This window comes from Neopsephotus bourkii, unplaced genomic scaffold (genome assembly GCF_033783945.1).
Source record: "Neopsephotus bourkii isolate Nb327-2 ecotype Australia unplaced genomic scaffold, CSIRO-AGI_Nbou_v1 NB_1827, whole genome shotgun sequence".
In the NCBI taxonomy this organism is placed as follows: Eukaryota; Metazoa; Chordata; class Aves; order Psittaciformes; family Psittacidae; genus Neopsephotus; species Neopsephotus bourkii.
This window is the reverse complement of record NW_026902300.1, coordinates 402,208-428,164: the sequence shown is the minus strand read 5'-3', so window position 1 is coordinate 428,164 and position 25,957 is coordinate 402,208. Positions and strand designations below refer to the sequence as shown.

Below are 25,957 nucleotides of genomic sequence, written 5' to 3'. Positions count from 1 at the left end.
GACTGGACTGATTTGTAGCCTAAAAAGAAAGAGAAAAGCTATCCAGACCCTCCTAAAATCCCTTCCTGCCCCTCAGCCAAAGGAAGGTAAGGATGTGCTCCTCCTCTTCCTTCTGCCTCCCATTTTTATGTATTTGGCTTTCAGTTCCTCCTGTCAAAGAAGGAGAAAGCCAAAGTAAACAAAGGGGGAGAGGGGGGCCAAGAAACCCCTCACCTCTGGGCTGGGAGGGCTCCCTCTGAAGCCTTCTCCAGGCAGACAGCCCCAGCAGTTATTGATGTCGATGTCACCACCCCACAGCTGGGTATTTTTCTTTCAGCTGATAGGAACATGGTCCTTGGAAAAGCCCAAGCAACACTTCAGGCCCTGATTGCCCATTTCCTGAAGCAGGTTACCTGAAGGACCATGTCTAATTGAGTTATTATAAGGGTGCTGATTTACCTTATCTGGAACTAAACTGATTATTTCTTATACTTCGTGGTAATTAGTAGAAGAAAAGGAGGGAGAAGAATGAGGGGAAAAAAGTGCTAGCTGATTAGGAGCTCAAGAGCCTATTCTAAGGAGCCACAATGAAACTTAAAGAATTCATGATGAGGAAACAAAGTACCCTTTGTTGAAAACAAAAAGGAGAAGAGAAAAATCTTCCAGTATCCATAACAGAAACCCACAAGCCACCCTGCCACCCTCCATCGAAAACAGACTTAGGTGCTTCAGAAAAAGGCAGCTGACCTCCCAGCAAGAACAAGGCCAGACAGAAAAACATATTCCCAACGGCTCTGTGTTCCAAGACACACAAAGGGTTTTAAAGATCAAATTAATGTTATGGCCGAGTTACTCATGCACAACAAAACTAAACATTATTAACACTGAACTGGAAAATGGACAGTGCTGCAGATGTGTCATGCAAAGGAAAACCTACACATCAATAGATTTTTTTTTGGTGGGTTTTTTTGCTAATGCCTTTGTGCCCCCCACCCCATGTGACAGAAACCTCCCTACCCTGTACTGATAGGTGTAATTCAAACAAGTTCAGCAATTCAAACGTGGCTTTTATATGAACAGTAAAGAAGCTATGGCAATGAAGTTATGTAGCCCTCTGAAAGTCTGAACCTAGAGAATACCAACCTGAGTGTAATACATCCTTTCATGGTCAGGATTTCCACTGGATTAAGAAATAATAAATTTCTTTTTACAAACCACTCTCAAAGCACCCTGACAATACAAAAAAAATAAAAAAATGCTGGCTTCCAGCAGGTATTGACAGCATTAAAACAAATGAAGAACCCTTCTATTATAGCACTTGCTTCCTTTTCTGGTTATTTTACCCGGCCATTAGCCAGCTTGGATTTTCCTTCAAGAAGAATATTGCAAGCTTCTTTTTTCCTTGGACACCACTTATAGAGGTCACACAGATTTTACAAGATAAAGATTCAAGCAATAAGCTCTTTGATATATTAGGAGAAGCTGACAAACAGAAAAGGCCATATGAAAGGAGAGGAAACGTGCCCTTATTCAGAAGTTTCATCCTTTCATTTTTTTCCTTTCTTTTCTTTTTTTTTTTTTAATAACTAAAATTTATGTGCATCAGCAAACTTTTGGGCATTGTTCTAACCAAAATAAACTGTTCCTTACAGCCTCATGTTTACTGAAGCCTAAAATTAGAACTGACAGCAATTCACTGCAACAAAGTGGACTTCTTTCCCTGCCTGCTTGTAGCCCACATCCCATTCATAGCCTCGAAGTCCAGGCATCTCTTGACACTCATCTGCCAGGAGAAGAAAACTAGGGCAGGGCTGAGGATGTGTGACTGCTGCCATGGTGCTGCTGCCTCTCCTGGGGACCTCACCTTGGCACTGCTGGTATTCCCTCTCATCTTCCTTGCTTGTGTCAGCCTGTGCTGACAGGAGCATGTCCAGAGCTCGCTTGCACTCCTGCAGCAACATGGCCGCACCATTTTGATTATTCATGAAGACTGATCTCACTGGGCTGTGAACTGGGTGTCCGCGGGTGGCACAGTGATCAACTACTCAAGAGAAGACACAGATTCTAAATGAAAAGGATCCCTTCAAGGCTGAGGTACCTGGCAAACAAAGGAAGGGAAAAATTATTAACTAAAGTATCAATTATCTGAAAGGCTCAAGCAGGGAGAAACAATAGGGGAAATACATGAAAATACATGACAGCCTCAGAGGACTTTATTAAAGGAGTGTGTGAAATTACAGCAGGTCTTGGTGACAAACTGTAAGAGGCAAACATCTCCAAGGTGCCAGGGAGAAAGGACAAGTTCTCCAGTCTTGGAGCTGTGAAGCCCCAAGCAGGGAAGCAACCAATCAGGCTGCACCAAAGCCCTTTGTACTTGGGAGGCTCAGGCTGTTGCACACAGTCAGGATTGAATGGCAGAGCTCTAAGCTCGGGGAGGATGCTGCGTGTTTAGCAGACAGGGGGATGTCTCTTTTACTCTGGGACATGGGAGCACATTGCTTTTGTACCTCCTCTCACACTAGCCCCACTCCTGCCACATAACACGGTGTTCTACCACACAAAGGGCTTTTGACCATCTTGTCTGGGTCTCCCACAGTCCACGCAGCTCTCAGGAGCCTTTCCAAACCTGCCAGTGTCTGCTTGGACTGCTCCTACCCATGGCTGGCTCTCCAACATTCACCAAGATGTCTAGCCTGCTAAAACTTTTCCACTGGAAGTCCTTCAAGTGCTTAGGACATTAAGTTTTAGATGCTTCAGGTTACATAAAAGGGATAAATTCTTTACTGTGAGGGTGGTTAGGCACTGAAACAGGTTGCCCAAAGAAGTGGTAAATGCTCCATCCCTGGCAGTGTTCAAGGCCAGGTTGGACAGAGCCTTGGTGAAATGGTCTAGTATGAGGTGCCCCTGCCCATGGCAGGGGGGTTGGAAATGGATGATCTTAAGGTCCTTTCCAAACTAAACCGTTATATGATTCTATGACATAGCCAACAGCAGTGCCAAACCCCCATCCCAGTTATCTGGCTGAGCATCTGCCAAAACAGCCAAGCAGCTTTCAATAATTAAGCATGAAATAAATACTTTGGGGGTTGTTTTTTTTCATCAATTTGGTGGCGGTTTCACTTAGAATAATGGCTCCGCAGTTCGAAGCAATGTAGTTAGAAAGAACCTCTGTGAAAACACTTCTAAAACTGGGGAAACAATACAGCTATGAAGGAGGAAGGGGAGTGCAAAAGAACACACATACACAGAGCCAGAGTTTGATCTGCTGACTTGAAACGACTTACATTTTAGCAACTAAATTTCCAGACTGTTTCTTTTCCTAACTTTCTGGTGCAGCTCTGTGTTGGCTGACTCCTGGAGGTGGTGGCAGTTAGCCTGTGTTATCAAGGGCACCAAGTAAGAGCAAGCTGCCAGATTGAAAAGCTGCCAGAAAAAGAGATTCACTCATGCGAAAGCAGACAGGATCAGAAAGCCTGCTGTAGAAGGGCAGGTGGAGCAGGGCAAAAGATGGGATTCATCAGCAAAGGGCCTGAAGGCAGGAGCCAGTCAGTGGGGCTGTGACTGATTCTGTAGACAAATGTCAGAGAAAGGAGACATTTAAAAAATAGACATAAAAGGAGGCTGAGGGCAGGAGCACAAGTACGTTAAGACCAACTGGAGAGTGGTGTGGACCAGCAAAAGATCAGCTAGGAGAAACATGGATAAAAACTGAGGCAGGACTAACAGTGTTAAATGTTCAATCATACAAATGCAGTCTTCAACCAGCTGCAAAAGCCGACTCTAGTCTCCATGATCTGAAGGGTACACACCACCCTCTAGTAAGAATTAGTCACAGAACAGACTCATAGAATATCTCAAGCAGGAAGGGAGCCCTAAGGATCATCAAGTTCAACTCCCTATGTATGGCATCTCAAAAGTACAGCATTGGACTGAGATATGGAGGAGCCAAGTCCAGTTCTTAGGTCTGCTGTTGATGTACCGATCATGTCAAGTCACATATCCATGCTGTATTTTGCCCTGTCACATAGACAGGAGAGACACAGAGACACCATCTGAGATCAAGCAAGTTTGCTGGGCCTCTGAATGGACAGCTAGAAACCTGGGTGTTGGGAAGTCGTTTGTCAGGGTCTGTGAGATTTGGGATCGCCTCACACATAGCAAAGGGATAGACCAGGCACAGGGCCCATTTAGGGGATCTCATCAGGAGCAAAAAGAGACATGACCAGAGACAGGACTCAAGACACAGCTACAGCCTGGTTCAATGTCCACCCAGGAAATAAAGCTGAACTATCTGTCACTGCCAAAGATTAGTCTAAAAGAAGGTCACAACACTGATGGAATTTGCTCACAGCACAAGGTCCCAGTCTGCATCCTAGATCACAAAGGTCCCCTCTCCCTAAGCACCTCCAAGTCCGCAAGGACAGACAGCTGAACTTGGTGACAGTGCCTGGAAAGCAGATTCAGGAAAAACAGAGCCCTCTCCTACTCTGCCAGGTCTAGGAAAACTGATCCAGTTGGTGGGTAGAAGAGCAGGCCCCTCTGCTAGAATCACAGTAACACACCTATGCTAGTGTTGCTTGCTCTGTAAACTGCACTGACATCTGCTAATTGATTTAGCTGATTACCCAGCCCTGTGGGAACAAGCGTGAGGCTGTCCCAGGAGTCCTTTCCAGGTTGGGACGCAGCATCCCTGCCATCTGGCGCTGAGTCCATTCCTTTGTGTAATTGATTTCTCAAAACATTCTCATTTTCTAAGGAGCCATCTCTAGTAACATACGTACAATTATCTCAAATCCACTGTGAACATCAGTCCCACTGAGCAGAGGGGACTGCTTCAAGAGCATGCCAGAGAAAGCCTGCATTAAACTGGCACCTCCCAGACCTGGAAAGCAGATGTTCCTAAACACACTTTGCTACTGTGAATGCCCCAACCCTGGTGGTGTTCAAGGCCAGGATGGACAGAGCCTTGGGTGGCATGGTTTAGTGTGAGGTGTCCCTGCCCATGGCAGGGGGGATGGAACTAGATGATCTTAAGGTCCTAACTATTCTATGATTCTATGAAGATGCACTAAAGCAAACAAGTGCTGGTACCTTCACCTTTACAAAATAAAATGTGGCATTAAGAACACCCAAGGGGGCTTACAGATGTGCTTAATTTATCTATGTTACAGTCCAGAGCCCATGACTTTTAAAGTCATGGAAAGGCTGGAGGTCTGCAGTGGAAGATGCCATTGGGTCTTTAAGCAGGAGCCCCTGGGCTTTGTGAACCACACGGGCTACCAGGCTCACAAAGAAGTGATAGGGCTTAGTGATGAAGCTTAAATTAGTGTAGAAGTACAGCTCTTGGCTTCCTAGGATTGTCAGGGTTTCACTCACCAGGAAACTGTCAGATGTCTAACAGTGATATATGACTGTCAGTGAGCCAGGAATTTTTCTTCAAGTCCATTTTTCCACAGTGCTGAATAAGCAGCAAGGACACTTAAAGTAATAAATGCTGATTTACAACAGCAGGGACAACAAAGTGCTGGAACTGTGTAGAAAAAGTGCAATAAACTATACATTAGTGCTCAGAAGGAAGATACAGACAGCTTGTTGAGACCCATCACTAGGGGCAATACCTTGCATCATAAAATCAGCTTAAAAAGCACTGAAGAGCTGTAAGCTATAGCAACATCCTTTATACAGATGCCACTTTGTAAGTTGTGTTTTGTGACAGCTGTGGCATGGAATGACAGCTGGGATGTAAAAAACCCAAGCATGCAGCTCCCAGACTTGGGGCAAACGCAGGTCCAGAGACTAAAATCAAACAGCAGAACTAGCAAAACCTTCTAGAGGCCTTAAAAACACCCTCAGTTCTCAATGCCTGCTAATTAGTTTCCTTAAAGTGTTGTTTAATTCTAACAAACAACACTTTAAGGAGACTACAGTTGTGATGTGAGAAAAACTGCAGCTTGATACACTGCAAAACTATCTAGATAAAAATGCTTTCTTAGGACACACTAACAAATGCTGTAGCTTTCAGAACACATAATAAAAAGTATTTTGCATCAGATTGAGGACAGGAGCATTTTTTTTTTTTTTGGTGACAGGAAAGCTCCTTGACTCCCAGTTTTGGGCACAGAGTGGTTTTAAATGGTTGATGCAATTGGTAGATGCTTTAAAACAGAAACGATGAAAAAAAATCTGTGGCATTCTTGGTTGCAGCCTGGATTGAAATAACTTTTTTGCATCAAATATGATAAAATAAATTAATTTTAAGGGTCTCAGGGGGTGAAAAAGTTTATTTCTGTGGTGGCCCTCTAATTAGTCCGGAGATTCAGAACAAGAGGGAGGGAGGAAATGGGGAGGCTACAGAGAAATGATCTCTTTAATAATAAATGGGCCATACTGTGACATTTCAGAACCCTTGGGCTAGAAGACTAAAAGATCTGTCAAGAGAAAAGAATTTTAAGTTCTGCTGTGGATAGAAGGGAGCCTGGGAGCTAATCTATCTACTTTCACACAGCAGTTAGCTTTTGGAGGTTTTAAGGAGAAAAAGATGTAATTGCCACATTCAAACTTCACATGCAGTGAGCATAACAAGCATTGGTTTCTTAGATAACATCATTTGGGGAATTTTCCACAGCATTACGGTCCTGAAACACAAATTAGAGACCACCAGACCTTTTCTCTCTGAAAATATATTATCCTAATTTTCATCTTATTCAGGCTACCCTCCCGTTCCAGGGAGACTAATGAAGAGGAAGCAAAGACCTGATGAGTTCCATGTGGAGACTACATTTATGGATTAATGACAACAGGGAGCAAATAAACCTTACTTCCAGAGCTCTCAGCTGGGACTCAACACAATCAATCAAGGAATGGATAGTTGTCTATGACTGAGGCTGTTTTGACTTTCAAATAAACATTTTAGTTATTTTAAGTGCTACACTGGAACTTGGGATCTCAGCCCTGTTTTCATTTCGATGCCTTGCTCTCTTCCCTCCTAATCCCTAACCATTATGATACTGTGCAAATGATTTTCATGCCTGTAACATTGGGAAGTGTTTGCCAAGGTAAAATCCACTGGGTAGTCAAACAAGGGAAAAGGAAGGAGCTTTTCCCTCCAGTCTAACTCTATAGGGCTTGCTTATACACTTCAGTCATGCTGACATAGGGCAGGAGGGCATTTTCCATGCATGCTGGGGTAGGAAACCTTGCTTCCAACTCTGTGAAATCCAGTTTCCTTGTTCATATTGAGTAATGAAACGCCCAACATGAAGACGCACATGGCAGCTTGTGGTGTATTGTGGCCTATCTACACAGAGCTTCACTAAGGCCAATGAAGCCACACTGATTTTTAGGGCAGCTTTTTAAGCTGGTTCAGTCTTTTCCTAAATGAGGAGGATGGGGTGAAACCACGACACAGAGGCAGTACTGGAAAATAAAGAACTCCACAACACAAAAAAGAAAACATGCTACGATAAATTAGCAAAGGTTTCAGTCATGGAGTTAACATCATGATCCACAAAAAGAAAATTCAGTTTCCTGATCGTTTCAGTGCACACATGCCTGTGTTTCCCTAGAGCATTTACCTTTCTTTTCTCTTTGCTGCATGAAAGAGAAAAGATTTTTTACAAAAACAAAATAAAATGGATTTTCTAGGAGCTCCATTTATTTATTTATTCCTCCAGTTTACTTCTCTGGCTGAAAGACTGGATGTTTTCTTTTGGTAAAGCTGGAGATACCAACTGGCATCGGCTGTATTAAAATAAGGAAGACCCTCAATCAAAAAGCCTCTCCTAAGGCAAGCTTTCTTGTTAATATGCACCAACATGAAAGGCTTTCTTTTCATCCTATACAACCAGTGTCTGTAAATTGCAGGGGGCTCATTGGCATAAATCTTTGCTGTGACCTCTGAGGTAAACTGGATTTACATTACTTTCTAACAAGAATTAAATGAAGGCCTTGTGGATATATGAACAGCCTCCTAGACTGCAACAGATGGGCATGAATGTGCTCCCTAGGCAAACTATCAGTGACATCTGTGTCCTCCAAATTCTGGTGGTCTCAGCCAATTAGCAGGCAAAAGGGGGGGGAACAGAGCCAGCCTCTGCAGAGCTACCCCAGTCAGAGCTGAAGCAGAAGTGCTTCTGTTTCGAAATGGGATCAAGAACAGCCTCCAGCAGCAAGTAGGTGCTTAGCGAGCTGGGCATAATGCAGAGGTAACATTACAGAGAGAGCTGAAGTAATTAGGTAGAGAAGATATTAATACAGAAGAATTCCTAGCCACAGATAAGCTTTGTGTAATGAACTACTGTGGTGGATTTACACTGCTGGAGCAAAGAACAGAGTTCTGTCAGTCCTAAAAAGCAGAGGAGGGGTCAAAGTGAAGCCTGGGCCTGGTACAGCTAAGGCAGGCATTGCAAAAGCCTAGCTCATGATCCATTTTCAAACCTCCACCACATTCCAGGTTGGACAGGGCTTGGAGCAAACTGGTCTGATGGAAAGTATACCTGCCTGTGGCAGGGGTTAGAACTGGATGAGCTTTAAGGTCCCTTCCAACCTAGACCAGTCTGGGATTTCATGGGATTCCATTTTGCGGCAGTGTGTACTAAGTACAGAGAAAAAACATCTGTGTATACCTGCACGTTGGAATGATGAATATCTCAGATTGTAAGAGATCCATAAGGATCATCACCTCCTTGGGTGAATGGGGTCAGATAAGCAATGTACTTAACAGACATGACACCTGCCTGCTCCAAAGCTGAGCTCAATGCTTTGTGGAAGAGCATTTAAGTTACAAAGAGAGATCTGTGGGTTTAGGCCCTTCAATTATACCAGAGGAGTGATCCAGACAAATAGAAAATGTGCAATAAGCCATTCCTTATGAAATGCATTCCCTGTCTACTGGTTTTTAACCCAGTCACACCTCCCTCCAACAGCAGGAGTGGGAAGGACATCTGGCTAAAGCCAAATCTATGTCAGAGCCAACACTGGGTGCTGAACAAAAGCACCTGTGTTTTGCCCTGGTCATGACTTTTGAGAGAGGCCATTTGGGTTCCTTCCCCTCACCATTGCTATCTCATGTTACCAGGGGATGCAAAAAAGGGAATAATTGAGGTGCAGACCAATACACTAAAAAGATATTAAAAAAAAAAAAAAGACATAATTTGGTACAGCACATATTTTTAGATTAAAGATGCCTTTGAAGTGACAAACTCTTAATCCATAAACTACTGAATCACTTCCTTTCTCTCCCAAACTACTTGCCATCAAATAAAATGGAAGTTAAGGAAATTATCTTTATCTGAAAATGGCCAAAAGAAGCCATCACCTAATGACAGCCTTGTCAAAATGACAATTGGGGAAATTGTTAGGAAGGGGAGGCCTGATGACTGGAGGAATAAGCTTGCTGTTTGCTCTAATCTGGTCAGGCAGGCCCCACACAATTCCAGTCAGCTTGCTGTGTGAAACAACTAAGTCTTTGTCAATGTGAGCAGGGGCTAGAAAGACTTGGGCTGGAAAGAGTTCTCTTTCATGAATATGTATCACCACCCTCCACGTCTACAGAAAAAAAAAACCTTCCAAATGGGAAAATAAAACTATCCATGACCACAAAAAATAAATTCTTGAGGAAAAAAATTCAAAGATAGGGAGCTATGTGGAGAGACAAAATGATTAAGTAAAGAAAGCACGTGTTTTGGAAACAGAGCTAGATGGATCTTCTTCCCAAAGGCTTTCTTCAGACTTTTATTCCCCAGCAGACTGGGATGAAGCACTTCAATTCACCAGTTGGGAGGACAAAAAAGCAGAATGGCCCATGGGGATATATAATGTCTATCACTGTATTTTATATCTAACGTTGGTCTGAATGTGCTGCGTGAGCACCAAACCCCAGGCTAGGAATTCACAGTGCTGGGCTCGTAAGACAGATCTTCCATGGGTAAAGGTTTCAAGTCCAGGCACTTGAGTCAGCTTCACATCAGAGTAAAAAAATTTCCTGTGAAGCTTAGAAATGAAAATTAACAACATGAAAATTAATAAAACAATTCTAGGCTTAACAAACTGCATACAGCACATTCATACAGTAAGAATGGGTTCCTTTGCATGCAATAACACAACTGAGGCTTTCAGAAGTGGCCAGAGCTCCCACTAAAACAATTTCCTGACAGTTCATGGTCTTATGCAAATTAAATCCTTCACAAGATCTCAAGTCAGACAGTTTGAATCATAGGTGCCCTTGAAGCATGGGTTGTTTGGTTTTGTTGTTTTGTTTTTTTTTTTTTTGCATTTACAGACTATTAAACTTCAAGCATTCACAAAAACTAGCACAAAATTGAACTAGGAGAGCCAAATCAAGCCTACTGGACTGCTAGTTGAGGCTGATGTACAGACAGAAAGAAATGAAATGGCTGAGAACCACATCAGAAATATTCTATCTCTGAAACACTGATGGTGAAACTCTTGTAAGCCCTAATGTGGTATTTAAAGCAAAAAGGAGGGAATGCAGAATCCAACCAAGCCTATTTCTTTTGCAGAAAACCCAAATAAAGATACTTTACAATGTGGTGGATTTTGTCTTTTTTGGGGAGCTATGACTTCCCTAAAGCATTCAACAGCATTTGAAAAGTTACCTGCAAATGTTTGCTATCTTTTTAACTTTGCTATCTTTTTAACTTTGCTTGCAAAACTGTGAACTAAATCTTAATTTACTGCAGAGGGCTTGTGGTGATATTGCAAACTTCACCTTTTCTCCAAGTAACAAACAGAATATGAAAGTTTGACTTCTAACAGAAATATCAAGACACAATGCTCAATTTTGAGGTTTACAATATTATGCAATGTTTGCTATAGACATTTCCATTTCATTAGCATATCCTGCTTTACGTGAAATCCAGCAATGAATGCTGTCCCTGATCTAAGGCTAATCCTCTTTAAAGAGCTACAGGCTATATTACATGTGGCCACAGTCACAGTTGTGCCATGGCTGAATCACTTTGAAGCCTATTGAATAGTGTTCCCTTGTGAGACTCTACACAGAGCCATAAACCAATGTTCCCATGCTGTGAAATCCTACTGTTCTCATCTCCAAGAGTTTATGTAGGGACAGAACCTCCCTAGTCCCAGGCAAGGGGCTGCATGAGAGGGAAGAGACCCATGGCTGTCTTCACCACCTCTCAATGCCACTTTACAACCAGAGCCTGTTTGCCAACAGTAATACAAACACCTTGTTTCTAAGCATCATCAGACAGCAACTGCTCCAAGGGAGGGTTACCAGAATAATAAAAGATGAACCAGGCACCTGCTTCTCTGGGGAGATCCTCTCCCTCACAGCCTAGCAATTCTGAAATACAGCAGGTTACAGTGGCTCAATCTGAAAGGGTGACAGCTGATATAACCCAGAGTGAGACAGAAGATGCAAAGTGAGAATATTTATTGAAATGTGGCTCCCTCCTGTCTTCTGTTTCTACTCCTATTCCACTTTAGATCCCTTTCTGTGGAAAGGCTCACATTTATTTCAGCAAGGCTCACATCTACGTCAGGTCTATTTTTTGGTCACTTTGTTTTTAGGATGCCAACTAGAAAGCAAGAATTCATAACTTTTAAATCCTTAACTGATTCACTAGAAACTACAATTAAAGCCTACATCTGAGGAAAACCAGATAGTGTTGCACTGTGCCAGCAAGCTCCATGACATAAAGACATAGGAGGTAGAGTAGTTCAGCACAGGATCACATATATCTTTAAAGAAAACAAAAAGAAAAGGGTCATATACCTCCAAGGCAGGTTGCATCTCTCACAGCTGGGTGCCCTTAAACGCTATAAACTCAGATAATGGAACAGAGTTCTTATTGCCACACAGCACAGAATGTGGAATCTTTAACAACTTAACATCCATACATATTCAAAGGGAAAATAAAAACCAACACAAAACTGCCAGATATGTTCCCTTGTCCTGCTATGTATGAGCAAAAGACATTTGTGCTTATCTTTAACTTTTCAAAATAATATTCTTTGTTCAGTCTCTGCTTTTGAAGGGAGCTGGAAAGGTTGGTTCTGTCCGTTCTGTGTTGTGCACGTGAAATTATCTCCATTTAAATGGACAGAGTGAGCAAATTCAGTCTCTACAGTAAAAACTTGGTCCCGGTGAAGCCAATGCATAAACTCCTTGCTACCAAACCCATACCTCATCCAAAATGTTGCTAATCCGACACATTCGGAATTGCTACTATATACCTAGGAGACAAGAGCACATCGTCCCTCGTGTGGCGAATGTGAAGAAGTACAAGGATGATGGAGGCTATTCCACAGAATGCTGAAGTTGGGAAGCTTCTGCTTTCAGCCAAACTATTTCAAGGGAGTCTATATCAGTTGTCACAGTTTTTACACTCCAATGGATCTACCTCAGAGCAAGGAGAAACAGACTTTTCTTTTTTAATGCAGCAAATAGATTTTATCATTGTTACAACCTTATAAATTCCCAATAGAGCATTTTAAACATTTGCTGCTAGCCAAACTGTATAGTGATGCCTTTGATTACTGCTAGTATCTGGCCACTTTATCAAAGTGCAACTTCCTCAGCTTGGTTCTGTAGATGAGGAAATAGCTAAGAGCAGAGAACATCAAACTGAAATGCAAGGGTTATGACTTAGGAAGAACACACTTCCCTCTTCTGTACTCTCTGTAGAAAACCTGGACTGTCATTCCAGTTCTTGCAAATTGGGTTAAGTTGGTGTCCTACTGGTCAGTCTGTCAGTGACATTACAAATATTGATAAATACTCACTCAATGGTTTTAATACACCAGATCAGGTCTTCTCTCTGCAGATTTACAGTATGAGATTTGATATGAAAGATGGAGCTTCCACTTCCTGGCATGTACTCTGTCACACAGAACTCAAGCCAAGGTGTCACTCTGCATGCTGGGCTACCCACAGCAACACAGACCTCTCTTAAGATCTTGATAAGGTCCAGTCTCAGCTTGTGAATCTAAGGTCAAAAATGGAGATATCACAAAGATAGCATAGATCATATGTAGAAAGCTCACGGGGTATCTACAGGGCTGGAAATTTCACACATTAATTGCATACTTCTTGAAAGCAGTTATGGAAGGATGTATATGTCAGCTACAACTGTAGTGACATACAACTAGGGGAGAAAAACTTCACCAGGTAAATCATCTCCACATGCAGAGCCAGGTGACCACCAAATAAACAACTGAAAGCTGTGCTCAGGGTTAGTGGGAAGCAAAGAGAACTCCAGCAGGGCTCACCAGCAAAGCCCCTCCCAGCTTTCTAACTATTATAGGAAGACACAGGGGAATTCTGCAAGCACAGCTACCATTAGCAGCTGTGCACAGACTACTCATCCCTGGCATGTTTCTAAGTTGCACAAATCATTTGTTCATTTTCAGCTGTACTGAAATTGATTATGACACTCTTCTCTGAGAAACATGATGCTTCAATACACTTAAACCTCTAGGCTTTGTTCCAACTTAAAAAAAAAAAAAAAAAGACAACTGGGAAGAGCTGACAATTTTTCTTTTGTATCAGGGCTTAAGGATGATTTATGTTTCATTTTGAGCAAGAAGCAAGCACCTGCTATATGGCACTGACTTTTCCTCACTCTTCTTTTCTGCTTCTTGTCCCACAAAAGCCAGAATTACAGGAGCTTCTCTCCCACTAAGCTGCATGAACCTTCCTTTAAAGACATAGCTGTCAGGAGGAAGGGGCTCCAAGTCACAAGGAACAACTTTTTTCACAGTGTCCATGATGTGCTTTCTTTTTCTAAACATCTTTTTCTGTGCTTTTCTTTTTCTGGATCTCTACCAGTTACTTACAGAGAAGGCAGCCATTCTTTCAACAGAATAAGGAGGGAAATGCTGAGGACCCACTATGGGGCCTTGCTGCGCCATGACAACAGATAGATTAGTCTGTTCCACCTCCCATTGTATTCCCTGTGTTTTGTTTCCTTGATGCCCTGTGACTGTATGGTTTCACTTGTCCCTTAAGTCACTCCACAGGTGCCTAGTCCTGAGCAGCAAAAGCAGACTGGGAAGACAGAGGAAATAAGGGCAGTGTGATGGATGGATGAAAGGAAGAGAATCCAGATGAAGGGAGAAAGGTCACTGAGAAAAAACAAATAAAGGATGGAGGGAGTGACAGGGGGGATAGGAAAAACAATTAGGAGGATGGTGAGAGGGAAAAACAACAGACAACAAGAGGGGCAGGAAGATGGGAGAGAAACTGAGATGGCAGACAGGGAAGAAAGAAGCAAAGGGGAGCAGACAGAGGGGTTCAGGAAGAGGACCAAGGGCAGATCATGTAGAAAGAGAAAGAAAGTAAGAGCTTAGAGAGTGGGATGAAGAAAGTCCATCTTGTTGAAAATATTTCTCTTCAGTAGTCAAAGTGAGCTTCCTCATGAGTTCATTCAGGTCAGATGGGAAATGGAAAAGTTATTTTTCCTGAGTAAACAAGGAACAAAGAAGTAAATAAATATAGAAGGAACTGTACTCTGTCTTCTTCCTTTAGAAGACCTCCTCTCTGCTTCATGGAGCGGAGCTGTTCTTAGCACTGGTATCTCAAAGTTCAGTGAATGTACCTCCTTCCCAGGCACCCCTCCTCCCTTTCATACTGAGATCCAGAAGAGTATCTTGCTATCTTTGGAATACATATGTCTTTAAGAAGGGCCCATTTCTTTTCTGTTTGAACATTAAGGCGCTTGATTGATGTACAGTAATAACAACTCATTGCAGAACCTAGCTATAGGTCATTGCATACTCTGTTATACCTTTCCCAAATGAACTCTTGGAAGTTACCAGTGCCATTATTGCCATTAACTTACAAGTATCACAACAGCTTTCACAATATCAAAACAAAGTTTCTGACATACATTAAAAAAAAAACAACAAAAAAACAAAAACCCCCCAAACCCAATCAATCAATCAATCAAACAAACAAACAAAACCCACAAAAAGACCCTCAGACCCAACCCCAAATCAAATGGTGGCTCCCCATGTCTGGTCACACATTGCCACCTACTGGCTCTTCCCCATGTACCCTCAATAGTACTAACGTGGTTTGGATCAAGAGATCGGCTATGAAGCAAAGGTAAAGAGCAACAGGAGTGTGAGGGTTGGTATTTGAACCCAACACATGTTATAGGTATAGGCAGTGAATATTCTTATAGCCTTGCACTACCTACTCACACACAAACACATTCACCAGCCTGGATTTTATGGCTCTAAAGCAGCAGCCAACTCTTACCAACCTCCTCCTCTGTGTGTACATCCCCAAACAAGTGAAGGATGTTTTCAGTTCACCTCTGTGCCACCCCAGGAGAACAAGCCCTGGGACAAGGGAGATACAATGGCAACATGGCCCCTGCCACGCAGCATGCCCAGGATCACAAGATAGGCACCTGTCACTACAGGACAAGAGCAAAACATTTGAAAGAATTTAGAAGGGAGATTGAGATGAGATCTTAGGAAGAAGATGTGAGGGTGGTGAGGCTCTGGCACAGGTTGCCAGAGAAGCTGTGCTTGCCCCATCCCTAGTAGTGTTCAAGGCCAGGTTGGACTGGCCTTGGAGCAACGCGCTCTAGTGGAACGTGTCCCTGCCAGTGACAGCTCCCAGAGCTGCTTGACATTTTCTATTTCTCTAATCATTTAAGCTAGGTAGAAGCACTGTTGTAGCCTACTTCAGTCATCAAGATGAGGTTGCTGCACTCCTGCGTCAGAACTGTTGCTGTTACTCTGTTAAAGGTGTAAGAAGGATTTTGAGGTTTCACACAGAAAGTGATACACTGATATATCACCATTCACTGTGCTTTGAGTTCATGGACAGTGGTATAATTTAGCCTTGAAAAAACCCACAAGTCAGAAGACTTAACTGCAGTGATGACTCACCTACCCACAAATAAAAGATTAAAGTGGTAGCTGCTGTTCAGCATCATTCATTCAACAGAGCTAGTGAGAAAGCTCAGGATCTGTGTGACACACAACAGAAACATGCAAACTAGAAGGAGAAACACAACAAACATTTCCACTGTCTTATTTCAGTTAAATGGCTGCTGACATGCTGCTTTGGTGGATAACTGAGAACTCCTTCCCTTGTTCCTGCTTTAAGCACGTAGCTTTTTCTTTAGATCAAGTTTCAGTGCAGGAAAATACTTGCTTGTATAGGAAACGCTGTGATCTGTCCTTTCAGATTTTATTAAGATACATTGCAAATACTCAGACTTTAGAAAGGAATTTAGTTCATAAGCACCTCTGTGCTGCATGGGAGAAGCTTACACAAGGAAAAAAAACCAACAAAACAAACCCAAAACAAAAAACACCACCACCAAATCCCAAAAGTTATTTTTTATTTTCACTGCCTAGCTAAGTACTTCTGTAGCAAATAGCTGGGATGTAACAGTAGGCAACAGTGAAATAGCTGGAGTTGGTGACAAGTCCTCCTTTATGTCTTGACGATTCCGCTTTTGCTTTCAGTTTACATATTATCACATTAGTGACTTCTAAACACTGTATTTTGTTTCATACAAGAGGCAAATTCTGACTAAAGAGCCAAAAGAATGCTTTATACGTATTTGAAATATTACTGCCTGCAGCCAGACTCTGTCTGTAGAAGTCACCTGTCTGATACCTTCTAGTCAAAGGACTACACCATAAAACAGAGCGTGCAGGCCCAGACAATACTACTTAGTACTCCATTTTAAGTCCATAATGTAAACACTACTGTCACTGTAAGTGACATATTTCTGCCAAAGATAAACCTACCTGTGCGAGACTCATGACAAAGTAGTCATCACCAATTAACAGTAGTGGGTGTTTCACAGAGTGTGTTTCTGAAGTGCTGTGCAGCCAAGGCAGGAGCTGCACAGTCAACTGCTGTGAGGAGTTCAGCACAGAGCTGAGGTCACCAAAAGAGTCATTGGCAAAGTGGTGAGAAGTGAGGGTTATCATGGAGTGGGTAGGCTCAGTTCTCACTTCTTCATTCCAGTGGTCATTCAGAGTCAAAAGTAAATTATATATAGTCACTATACAGTCGTATTTTAATGCCACCGTGAAGCCAGTTCTTTTGGTACTACAGTGATTTCATGCTGTGATTTTACTTTGTTTTGAGGACTCATTTCATCATGACCTCTTCTGAAGAAGCTGAAACTGAAGAAACAGTAACATGTCTCCACATGACCTTTTACCACCCATGTCAAGATGACAAAATGATGTTTCGTTGCTTGAATTTCTGTAAGCGAGAACAGGTCAGGGCAGGTGAAATGGCCAAGTTTGGCCGGGGTTCTAATGTCTGCCATGGATGCTGGCGTTTCTCGAATTCAGTTCTCCTTGCAGTAGTATGGGAAACTGAAGAGCACAGAACTTTGTTTTGAGATAAAGAACATGAGCAAGGAAACTAAACTGATTGTGGACCAAACAGAACTGGGTTACTTAAACAAAATCGACCTGCCATGGAAGTGCATCATTTGTTTTGGGGACTACCAGATTTTAGCAGAGACTCAAGAAGGGGAGTCTGTGGATTATTTTGAGACTCATTTACACTTGGCTCAGGCACCCATCTTACAAGAAAGATGCCTGCCATCACTGCGACCTGTACTAGAGAATGGCATTTCTTCTTCTATGTTTCCTTCCCACAGCAAAAGCCCCATAGAGATTGATGAAAACGAGTCATGCTAGTGGGGAGAAAGAGGCTGGATCAGACTGTCACCCTTTGAAGCCTGCACAGCTTCTAAAACTGTCATCTCAGTCCACTGTTCAGGACAGTTCTCACCGCTACATATCAGTCTTCTTACGTGTTGCTTTCAGCATAGGCATACTAGAACGTACCAGGTTCCTGCCACTGTCTTCCCCAAAACATATCTGCTGTCTGATCACCACTGTCTGCCACAAATGTAGGGGAGACATAGAAGGCCACTCAGATCCATGACAGCAGATTCAGTTGGAGAGCTGTGATGGCATGCCTTGAAGGTATAGTTAGCAGGCATTAACACAAAGCACGCAGAACAGTGTTTCAGTGGTTAGCTAGGTAGGGACACAATGTCTCACTGCATTTGTTATACTTTGTGCTTTTGCTGTTGACAGAAAATTCCAAACCTTATTTTCAAGCCTAGCATGTAACTCTCCAGATTCTGCAACTTAGAAACACTTTGTCAGCATAGTCCTTTTAAGTTAATATTTTTATGATCTTTACAGCAAGATTTTTGTTCTTTTTAAAATGATTTTTTTTTTTGTTTGCTTTGCAAATTAACTACTTTTGCTTGTGAATGTCAATAAAAATGCAATGTGAGTGGTATGTAAAAATCCAGTTAAATTTTGCAATACAACCATTTGGTTGTCTAGTAAGGATTTGCTGTCTTCTACAACTCCAACCTAAAAGCACTTACCGTGAACAAACTCATTTCCAGAACAATCCAATGAGACATTTTGACTGCACTATTCTAGGCTTTCTACAAATGGCATTGCTCTAAGGTTTAAACTGTTGGCTAAAATGCATTTCAACACGTTTTCTACCTCTTTGCCTCTCACCCCAAGCTCTCTTAACAATTTTCATTTCAGTATTCCTCAGTTTGTTTCAGTTCAGTTTTCCTTTGCTAGGGGCTCAGCTTTCCATGGGCAGAAAACATCAGGACAAAGCATACATACTCATGTGATCATCCCTAAATGTTGGGCTGCATTTCAGCATTAATCACGACAAGCAAACCAGAATTTTAACTGAAGGAGAACAGCCCAATTGCGCAATATAACCTGAGATTTAGGCAAAAAACCACAAGCGACAGAAAGTGAGGAGAGGCAACGAAATTCAAACACAGGCTTATGTAGGATTTCATTTGTCTATTCATCTGATCCTTGCCAAAAATACCTTGTTCCTGAATTTTCTACTCTTTCAACTAGGGTCTAATGCTTACCCTTAACAGTCTTTGGTCTAGATTCAGCTTTTGTCTATGCACAAAGGCCTGTCACACACCAAACCTTTGCAAGGATCACAGTCTCATCAGGCATGGCGCTACTGGTTGCAGATTTCCAGTAGCTATTATGCTTTTGACCTGACTCATCCTCCTCTTTAATTACAGAGAATGGCCAATACCTGCAAATGCAAACTGCCTAGATACAAATACAATCTGAACCAAGCATTTAAAAGCTTTCTCATTAAATCAGCCTTATATAAAATGCATAGAGTTTCTTATGTTCACTAATTGTGCTCATGTGTGAGGGAGGAAGGAACATGAGTTTTACATTCCCACTAAACAGCTCTCTTCCTATTAGTGCTCTTAAATTATTGTGGACCACATTCAAGTTGCTGTTTCATGCTGCTTTGGACGGTAAAAACAGATTGCTAATGCAATCACAGTCCAGTATCGTCATTCCTGTTCGCTGGCCCTGTTGTGTAGGCCATTGTCACTGTTTAAGTGCAGTCTGTAACTCAGACCCACACAGCCCGCTTGCTCTCTCTCCCCACCTTCCTCCCCCTGCCCCGCTCCCGGAGGGATGGGGAGGAGAATTGAAAGAATGTAACTCCCACAGGCTGAGATAAGAACAGTCCAGTAACTAAGGCATAACACAAACCACTACTGCTACCAGCAAATAATAATGATAAAGGAAATAATAAGGGAAGAGAATACAATACCACGTGCTGACTGATACCCAGCCCAACCAAGCGGTGAACTAGCCCTTCCGGGTAACTCCCAGTTTTCATCCTGGCCATGATGTGCTGTGGTATGGAATACCTCTTTGGCTAGTTCGGGTCAGGTGTCCTGTCTTTGCTTCCTCCCGGCTTCCCCTCCTCCCTGGCAGAGCATGAGACTCAGAAAGTCCTTGGTCGGACTAAACATTTGAGCAGTAACTAAAAACATTGGTGTTATCAGTGCTGTTCCCAGGCTGAAAGTCAAAAACACAGCTCTGCATCAGCTACTAAGAAGGAGAAAAAAAATGACTGCTACTGCTGAACCCAGGACAGCCATTAACCTGTGGCACTGGTCATACAAAATGCTTATGCTTTCTGAGCTATTATCTGAAGAAAAAGTGACACCTCAATCTCAAATTTTCAACTTCCATGTATCAAAAGAAACATCTACACACAGTACTTAAGAAAGATCTTCCATCTGGTTTACAGAGTTCAGTCTTATTTCTCAGCATTAGCTCTGCACAGAGAAGCTCATGGATAACTAGAGATCTAGAGTGAAACGTTTCTTAGGCACATCCCCAGGAACAAAACTTGGAATGGAAAAAAAACCCCAAAACACCACACCAGTAATTTAATGGTTTCAAAACACTAATCTTTTCTACAACTATATTTACCTAGGGTAAGAATCAACCCCAAAATGCACATTGGAAAAAATGAACCCTCTCCTAGGAGGATCCTGTCACTGTGCTATTTGACCACAAAGTTGGTTTGACTGGAGAAGAGTTGTTTCAGCATAAAGAATGCCAGAACATACTTTGTTCACCAGAAGACTTCTGCTTCCCCCCACCCCAAGGCTGCCATTAGTCCTACCCTGCTAACTTAATTGTGAGAAATACTACACACACAAAGGCAGCTAGCATTTTGGATAGTTTTTTGCTTGGTTCAGTTCAGTATTCACTATCACAGAACACTAAAAGAAATGCTGAAACACCAATTTTATGTTTAATCTAATAACTCCGAAGATTGCCGAAGATTGCCCAGTCAGTCACATCAAATGATTTTATATTCAACAATGGCTCAAATTTAGCACAAAAACATATATATATAAAATTACAGAATGGTTTGTGTTGGAAAGAACCTTAAGATCATCTAATTCCAACCCCCTGCCATGGGCAGGGACACCTCACATCAGACCATGTCGTCTAAGCCTTGAACACTGCTGGGGATGGAGCATTCACAGCTTCTTTGGGCAACTTGTTCCGGTGCCACACCACCCTCACAGTAAAGAACTTCTTCTTTATATCTAACCTGAACTGCTCCTGTTTTAGTTTGAACCTATCACCCCTTCTCCTATCACTGTAGTCCCTGATGAAGAGCCCCTCTCCAGCATCCTTATAGGCCCCTTTCAGATAACGGAAGGCTACTATGAGGTCTCCACACAGCTTCTCCAGGCTGAACAGCCCCAAATTGCTCAGCCTGTCTTCATATGAGAGGTGCTCCAGCCCCTGATCATCCTCGTGGCCCTCCTCTGGACTTGCTCCTTATGAACATGTCCTTATGTTGAGGACACCACAAATGCAAACTGTGCTCCAAGTGGGGTCTCACAAGAGCAGAGGGATGGGATCACCTCCTTTGACCTGCTGGTCATGCTTCTTTTGATGCAGCCCAGCACACTGGTGGTTTCTGAGCTGCGAGTGCACACTGAAGCTAGCTCATGTTAAGTTTCTCGTCAATCAACATCCCCAAGTCCTTCTCCACAGGGCTGCTCTGAATCTCTTCTCCACCCAACCTATAGCTGTGCCAGAGATTGCCCCAAACCAGGTGCAGGATTTTGCACTTCACGTGGAACTCATGAGGTTGGCATTGGCCACATCTCAAATGTGTCAAGGTCCCTTTGGATCCCATCCCTTCCCTCCAGTGTATCAACTGAACCACAGAATTTAGTGTCATCAGCAAACTTGCTAAAGGCACTTGATCCCACTGTCCATGTCACCAACAAAGATGTTGAACAGGATTGGTCCCAACACCGACCCCTGAGGGACACCACTTGTTACCCATATCCAGCTGGGCATTGGGCTGTTGAATGCAATTCTCTGCATGTGGCCATTCAGCCAATTCCTCATCCAGCCGGTGTCCATTCATCAAGCTGATGTCTCCCCCGTTGAAAGACAAGGAACAACTGGAACACTGAACAACTTAGTAAAACATTTCATTGGAATTGGAATTGAAAAAGAGTAAGAGCTTCCTATTAAAGACTATTTCCTACATATGGGCAGAATCAGCTAAGTCATCTCCAAAGGTGTTGGAGAGGCAGGAACATAGGAAAGGTGCCTGCATTACGTAAGGAAGAGCATCTTAGGTTTGTGAATACAGCTTCTGATAGAAGAAAGGCCTCAAGCCCTCTGTTACTGCAGCTTGCTACAGTTTCCCTTCCAAAGCAACAGGTCTCAAGAAGGGATTCTATAGAATTCAGTAGTTAAAAGACACAGCTAATGATTTCTTAAAACCTTCCTTTACTGATGCATAGGTAACTGGAGGTAACATTGGAACAATTCGTCTTCACACATTGCTTTCACTATATATGACATGACAGCCACAGAACCAGCAACAGATAAAACATTGCCAAACATAAGAATGACTGAAAATTTTAATGACTTATATTGGTACAGGTATGACTTTTACAGTACCGTTGAACTGTTTCACCCGAGCTGTTTGTATTATCTTTCAAGTTCTTCAGTTTCCACAAATATTGACTAGAATATTAATCAGTGACTGATCAACCACACTCACTCAGTGTGGTTGGTGCCCTGAACCCTGAAAAGCAGGACGCTGTTTGCTATGGCAGAACATACACATCACAGTGAAAACCTTCAGCCGCAATCAGATTCCTTTTTCCTAAGCACTTGTTCATTCTACACACAGGAGTATTGGCCAGTTTCTTTCCTCAAAGCGTTGTCAGCACAAGATAAGCTTATGTTCTCTGGTCAGAAGTAGCTGCCACTGCAGGGCAAGTTACAGTTTGAGTAGGTAAAACCCCAGGTTATTTACATGTTGAGATCAGTTCCATAGGTATCTCTTATACAAATCCACATTCAGGAGAAGTTACATTGTAGTAGCTTACACCAAACCAAAAATAAACAGTTGATGCATACAAATTCTTAAAGCATCTTAAAGCATTCTTACAGGCATTGCAAATGTAGATAATGACATTAAAATATTTTTCAGTGACATAGCTACAATTTAAATTTAAAAAAAATGGAATATTATCAACAAGATTCATCTCTTCATTAGTGGTGATATTTGTACATATTTCATACCAGTGTACAGTATTTTTGTTCAAGTTATTATGAAGAGGACCACCCTGTAATGACCCTAATATCACATGCAGGCTAAAACAGTGACACAACAGTCACTGACAAATTCAGTTCTCTGGTGATGCAAATACATTAATTAGAGTGCTGCTATTACTCAACAGATGTGAAGTTAAACCCACCCCCCTTTTTTCCAGGGGAAAACAAGACAGCCACACAAAACAACAGTAAATTAGAATGGCTTTATTGAAACTCTGGGGAAAGCCTGACTTCTACAATTGTTTTGCATCTTCTTTTGTGAGCCTTTTCTAAAAGGTATAACCTGCAAAAGTATCACAGAATCATAGAATAGTTAGGGTTGGAAAGGACCTTAAGATCATCAAATTCTAACCCCACTGCCATGGGCAGGGACACCTCGCTCTAAACCATATCATCCAAGGCCTCGTCCAACCTGGCCTTGAATACTGCCAGGGATGGAGCATTCACAACCTCCCTGGGCAACCCATTCCAGCACCTCACCACCCTAACAGGAAAGAATTTCCTCCTTATATCCAATCTAAACTTCCCCTGTTTAAGTCTTAATCCATTACCCCATGTCCTATCACTACAGTCCCTAATGAAGAGGCCCTCTCCAGCATCCCTATAGGCCCCCTTCAGATACTGGAAGGCTGCTATGAGGTCTCCACGCAGCCTTCTCTTCTCCAGGCTGAACAGCCCCAACTTTCTCAGCCTATTTTCATACGGGAGGTGCTCCAGTCCCCTGATCATTCTCGTGGCCCTCCTCTGGGCTTGTTCCAAGAGTTCCATGTCCTTTTTATGTTGAAGACACCAGAACTGCACACAATACTCCAGGTGAGGTCTCACGAGAGCAGAGTAGAGGGGCAGGATCACCTCCTTCAACCTGTTGGCCACGCTCCTTTTGAGGCAGCCCAGGATACGGTTGGCTTTCTGGGCTGCAAGCGCACACTGCTGGCTCATGTTCATTTTCTCATCGACCAGCACCCCAAGTCCTTCTCTGCAGGGCTGCTCTGAATCTCTTCTCCGCCCAGCCTGTAGCTGTGCCTGGGATTGCTCCGACCCAGGTGTAGGACTTTCCACTTGTCATGGTTAAACTTCACAAGTGTGTTGAGGTCCCTCTGTAAGGCATTCCTTCCCTCCAGCTTATCAACCAAACCACACAGCTTGGTGTTATTGGCAAGCTTGCTGAGGGTGCACTCAATCCCCCTGTCCATGTCAGCAACGAAGATGTTAAACAAGACCAGTCCCAACACCGATCCCCGAGGGACACCACTCGTTACTGGTCTCCAGCTCGACATTGAGCTATTGACCACAACTCTTTGTGTGCGGCCATCCAGCCAGTTCTTTATCCACTGAGTGGTCCATCCATCAAATTGGTGTCTCTCCAATTTAGAGACAAGGATGTCATGTGGGACAGTGTCGAACGCTTTACACAAGTCCAGGTAGGTAACATCAACTGCTCTACCGTTGTCCATCAGTTCTGTAGCCACATCATAAAAGGCCACCAAATTGGTCAGGCAGGATTTCCCCTTGGTGAAGCCATGCTGGCTGTCACCAAGCACCTTGTTGATTTTCATGTGCCTTAGCATGCCTTCCAGGAGAATCTGCTCCAAGATTTTGCCAGGCACAGAGGTGAGACTGACTGGTCTGTAATTCCCCGGGTCATCCATTTTCCCCTTCTTGAAAATGGGGGTTATATTTCCCTTTTTCCAGTCATTGGGAACTTCACCTGACTGCCATGATTTTTCAAATATGATGGGCAGTAGCTTAGCAACTTCATTCGCCAGCTCCCTCAGGACCCACGGATGGATTTCATCAGGTTCCATGGACTTGTGCATGTTCAGATTTTTAAGATGGTTTCGAACCAATTCCTCTCCTACAGTAGGCCCAAGGTCTCCATTCTCACAGTCCCTGCATCTGCCTTCCAAGACTTGGGTGGTGCGGTCAGAGCCTTTGCTAGAGAAGACCGAGGCAAAGAAGTCATTCAGAACCTCAGCCTTCTCCAAATCCTGTGTAGCTAGTTCACCCGAGAGCTTCCTGAGGGGGCCTACGTTCTCCCTAATCTGTTTTTTATTTGCTATGTACCTGTAGAACCCCTTCCTGTTATCCTTAATATCCCTAGCCAAGTTTAATTCTAACTGGGCCTTAGCTTTCCTAACCTGGTCCCTAGCTTCCCAGACAACATCCCTGTACTCTTCCCAGGCCTCCTGTCCTTGCTTCCACTTTCTATAAGACTCTTTTTTCATTTGGATTTTCCTCAGCAGCTTCTTATCCATCCAAGGAGATCTCCTGGCCCTCCTGCTGCACTTCCTTCTAGTTGGGATGCAACACTCCTGAGCTTGTAGCAGGTGATCCTTGAATATGAACCAAGAGTCATGGGCCCCCCTGCCCTCTAGGGAGGAACCTTACTAAGCACGTTCCTGAAGAGGCCAAAGTCTGCTCTTTTGAAGTCCAGGGCAGTGAGCTTGCTGCACGCTCTTCTCACTGTCCTGAGGATCTCAAATTTGACCATCTTGTGACCGCTGCATCCAAGGCTGCCCTGGAGCATCACATTTCCAATGAGCCCTTCCCTGTTGGTGAGCACGCAGTCAAGCATGGCACCTCTCCTTGTCGGCTCCTCTATTACTTGCAGAAGGAAGTTGTCTTCCACACAATCAAGGAACCTCCTGGATTGCTTGTGCCGAGCGGTACCATCATTCCAACAGATGTCAGGGTGATTGAAGTCCCCCATGAGAACAAGGGCCTGTGAGTGTGAGGCTTTTCCTATCTGTCTAAAGAGTGCTTCATCTGCAGGTTCTCCTTGATCAGGCGGTCTGTAACAGATTTCCACAGTAATGTCTCCCATCGCTGTTTTCCCTTTAACCCTGACACACAAACTCTCTGTTATCTGCTCACCTGCCCCCAGACAGAGTTCAATACTCTCCAGCCTATCCCTAACATAAAGGGCAACTCCCCCTCCGTGCCTGCCAGGCCTGTCTTTTCTAAAGAGTCTGTAACCTTCCATTCCAACACTGCAGTCATAGGAGCCATC

At 43.2% G+C, this 25,957-nt stretch overlaps 3 protein-coding genes across 3 annotated transcripts in view; 1 reads left to right on the top strand and 2 right to left on the bottom strand.

The window, feature by feature from the left end:
* Positions 1-2,874, bottom strand: part of ALPK1 (alpha kinase 1) — a 33,976-nt gene extending 31,102 nt beyond the window's left edge. Inside the window, 1 exon segment of the mRNA XM_061343894.1 lies at positions 1,844-2,874. Within this exon segment, the coding sequence (XP_061199878.1) occupies positions 1,844-1,964 (121 nt within the window). The 5' untranslated portion in view covers positions 1,965-2,874.
* Positions 1-9,520, bottom strand: part of LARP7 (La ribonucleoprotein 7, transcriptional regulator) — a 104,210-nt gene extending 94,690 nt beyond the window's left edge. Inside the window, exon 1 of the mRNA XM_061343861.1 lies at positions 9,514-9,520. The gene's annotated coding sequence lies outside the window, so the exon portion shown is untranslated. The remainder of the gene's footprint in view (positions 1-9,513) is intronic.
* Positions 9,521-16,276: 6,756 nt separating this feature from the next.
* On the top strand, positions 16,277-18,485 carry TIFA (TRAF interacting protein with forkhead associated domain). The gene is given in 2 exon segments (XM_061343838.1): positions 16,277-17,272; positions 17,274-18,485. Coding segments are annotated over 2 exon segments (552 nt in total). The 5' UTR covers positions 16,277-17,099; the 3' UTR covers positions 17,653-18,485.
* The last annotated feature ends 7,472 nt before the right edge of the window (positions 18,486-25,957 follow it).